The sequence below is a fragment of the Anastrepha ludens genome, chromosome 6, assembly GCF_028408465.1.
Source record: "Anastrepha ludens isolate Willacy chromosome 6, idAnaLude1.1, whole genome shotgun sequence".
NCBI lineage: Eukaryota > Metazoa > Arthropoda > Insecta > Diptera > Tephritidae > Anastrepha > Anastrepha ludens.
Window position 1 is genome coordinate 55,350,219 of NC_071502.1, and position 2,641 is coordinate 55,352,859.

Below are 2,641 nucleotides of genomic sequence, written 5' to 3' on the forward strand. Positions count from 1 at the left end.
AAAGCGCAATAAAATGGCTCACTTTCGCCCATGTTTTTTCACCATATTCGTAAACAAACCGTTGCCATGATATGAGCATTGGATGTGTCAATTTTTATCGTAAGTCAGTAACACCAGTTAAATTTTCTTTAACATATCCCAAGTGACGTAGCCGCCAAAGTTCCCCTCAACAATTTTTTTCCACCATAGCTATCATGCAAATCTTGAAATCTATCATCATTGGTTTAGATTAATTTTATCATGTTTACAAGTAGAGTTTCATGTCACTTTGAACATTAAAGAATTTTTATCAGCTTTTTTTTTTTTAATGAAAAGCCTTTACAAATATGTAACATAGTTACATACGTGTAGGACTCGAGAAAGTGCTTGTGGCGTCCTCTGCCGGTAATGAAATGAACACAATCTGTCTGGAATATCCAGCATTCCAGTCGCTGTTTCCAAATACTCCGTTGGCCAAGACATTAGTTTTGACATTAATTTTTTTACAGTAAAGGTGACAAGTGGTAAGTTTTGGAAAGAAATTTTTCTTTGAGTTAAATAATAAAAATGATCATAAAAATGTGTGGGTATTTCACAGCGTTTATAGTAGAAGTTTAAGCAAAGTCTATTTTAAATTAAATATTTGTTATTTGTTTGGGTAATATCACATATCTGAGATTTGAAATATACCACTGCTAATAGTTATTAATTAACATTTTATTCTTATTATCTTCCAGTTCGATTCCGGATACTTTTTCAAGTGATTAAATTTCTATAAAACAAAAACAAAATGTTTGTAGTAAGTCGTAGCGCTGCGCGTCTTTATCCCAGTGGAATGCAGTAAGTATCCTACAATCATGCATAATATGAAGTACAAAAGCCGGCATATTTCAGATTTTTGTGCATTGTAAAACGCGGCGCAATAAACCACTTTCACTTTTTTCCTATTTGGCTCAGATTGAGATAAGAAAAACGCTTTAAAAGCGCAGACTTAATTGGTTTGACAAAAAACAAGAAATAAATATTCGACGAAATTCTTAATTTTTCGTTAGCGGTTATGTAATATCTACAAAGCATTTTCGGCCATAATCGGTGCCCGTTTTATCATGGAATTTTTGTTGTTTGGTTGCTCACCTGTTTTTTATTAAACTGAATGTGCTTGGTTATTTAAATTTGTTTTTGTTTTTAACTTCAGATTAGTAAAGATGAGCAACAGTCAACTTGGTGATCTGGGTAGTGGCGCTGGTAAGGGTGGCGGCGGTGGTGGTTCAATCCGCGAAGCTGGCGGTGCCTTTGGAAAAATGGAGGCAGCTCGTGAAGAAGAGTATTTCTACAAAAAGGTACATCAATGTGTAAATACATATGTGCATGTGTATGTAGGGTGACTAATACGTAGAGAAGCCGGGGCTGACTGTGACGAAATCTGTTTGTTCCCAACTTATTTTTATACATTTTAGTGTGCTATAAATCACATAACGTACAACATTTCGTAAACTTTCTGGGAATGTTTTCTCTTTTTTATATCATATACCCAAATAGAACGAATCAATAGTTTAATTTTTTTTAGGAATCTTAATATATTTGTGAACTTCTGTGTGTTAATTTATATATATTTTTTTTTTCAGCAAAAGGAACAGCTCGATCGTTTGAAGAACGATCAAATCCACCAAGCCGAATTCCATGCTCAACAAATCAAAGAGCACGAAGAAGCCATCCAACGTCATAAGGCATTCCTTGAAAATATTAAAAAGTAAAGCCAACAATTAGAAGATATATAAGCGTGGGACTCACAGTCTAACACCGTAGCTAAAACAAATCAAGGCGCCTTCAAAAAATTCTATTCTAAACATAAAAAATGCTATAATGTTTTTCATTTTTACATATTACTTGATTATGTTTGTTTATTTCGTTACATTTATATAACGCAGTGTGGAAGTTTCGACTCCATGTGCAAATAAAATGCAATAAAAATGATGATTACTTAAATTTGGAGATCTGTAAAATAAAATTTCGTCCTGTTTATATGATGTGCAGACAGCTACTGTAATTTACTGCCGCATGTATTTCATGGTAATTTCTAGAAAATGTTCATTTAACTCAACTCAATGAAAAAACAACCAATTATTTTTTATTTATGCTATTTGTGTATTTTTTTTTTAGTTTATGCAACTACAAATTTAAAAGATTTTATGATATTATTAAGCGTACATCGTTTTCGGTTTGCCTGTTCTTATTGGTGCATCGTAAATAATTGGTCGTTCTCTCCTCGGTGGTGGTGCATTGATGCTTGGGCGTACTGGGCGTGCGTCTCGTGAAGCTGTAGCGCCGTTAAAAATGGATGCAATTATCAGCAAAATTCCAAATAACGCGAAAACGTTCATTTTGCTTAAGTATTTATTTCTTTTTCCTTAGATTTTATAATAAGCTTGTCTTCTACTTTGAAGCCGAACTTGTCTATTGTGTTTAATTGCGATTTTCACAGGCTTTTATACTACGCCGAGCATCTCTATGATGGCTGTATTTGTGGTGGGAATCACCAATGGGCCATAAAATATATTTGTTCATTGGCAAAAAAAAAAAACAAAAAATTACTTTAGAACTGATAAGGTAAAATCGCGTCAGTCTTGGAAATCACCAGCTTAAAGTGAAAGGGAAGTAAATT

The 2,641-nt window shown here is 33.4% G+C and overlaps 1 protein-coding gene across 1 annotated transcript; it reads left to right on the top strand.

Moving 5' to 3' along the window:
• The first annotated feature begins 560 nt into the window (after positions 1 to 560).
• On the top strand, positions 561 to 1,965 carry LOC128867736 (ATPase inhibitor mai-1, mitochondrial). The gene is made up of 4 exons (XM_054109196.1): positions 561 to 637; positions 717 to 819; positions 1,175 to 1,319; positions 1,605 to 1,965. The coding sequence occupies exons 2-4, from the start codon at positions 770 to 772 to the stop codon at positions 1,731 to 1,733; spliced, it is 324 nt and encodes a 107-aa protein (XP_053965171.1). The 5' UTR covers positions 561 to 637; positions 717 to 769; the 3' UTR covers positions 1,734 to 1,965.
• Positions 1,966 to 2,641: the final 676 nt, after the last annotated feature.

Excerpts from the sequence above, each read along its gene's own strand:
- LOC128867736 (XM_054109196.1), top strand. The coding sequence starts at position 770 with ATGTTTGTAGTAAGTCGTAGCGCTGCGCGTCTTTATCCCAGTGGAATG. Across the intron at positions 820-1,174 it reads CTTTATCCCAGTGGAATGCA|ATTAGTAAAGATGAGCAACA; the intron begins GTAAGTATCCTA and ends TTTTAACTTCAG. Across the intron at positions 1,320-1,604 it reads AAGAGTATTTCTACAAAAAG|CAAAAGGAACAGCTCGATCG; the intron begins GTACATCAATGT and ends TTTTTTTTTCAG.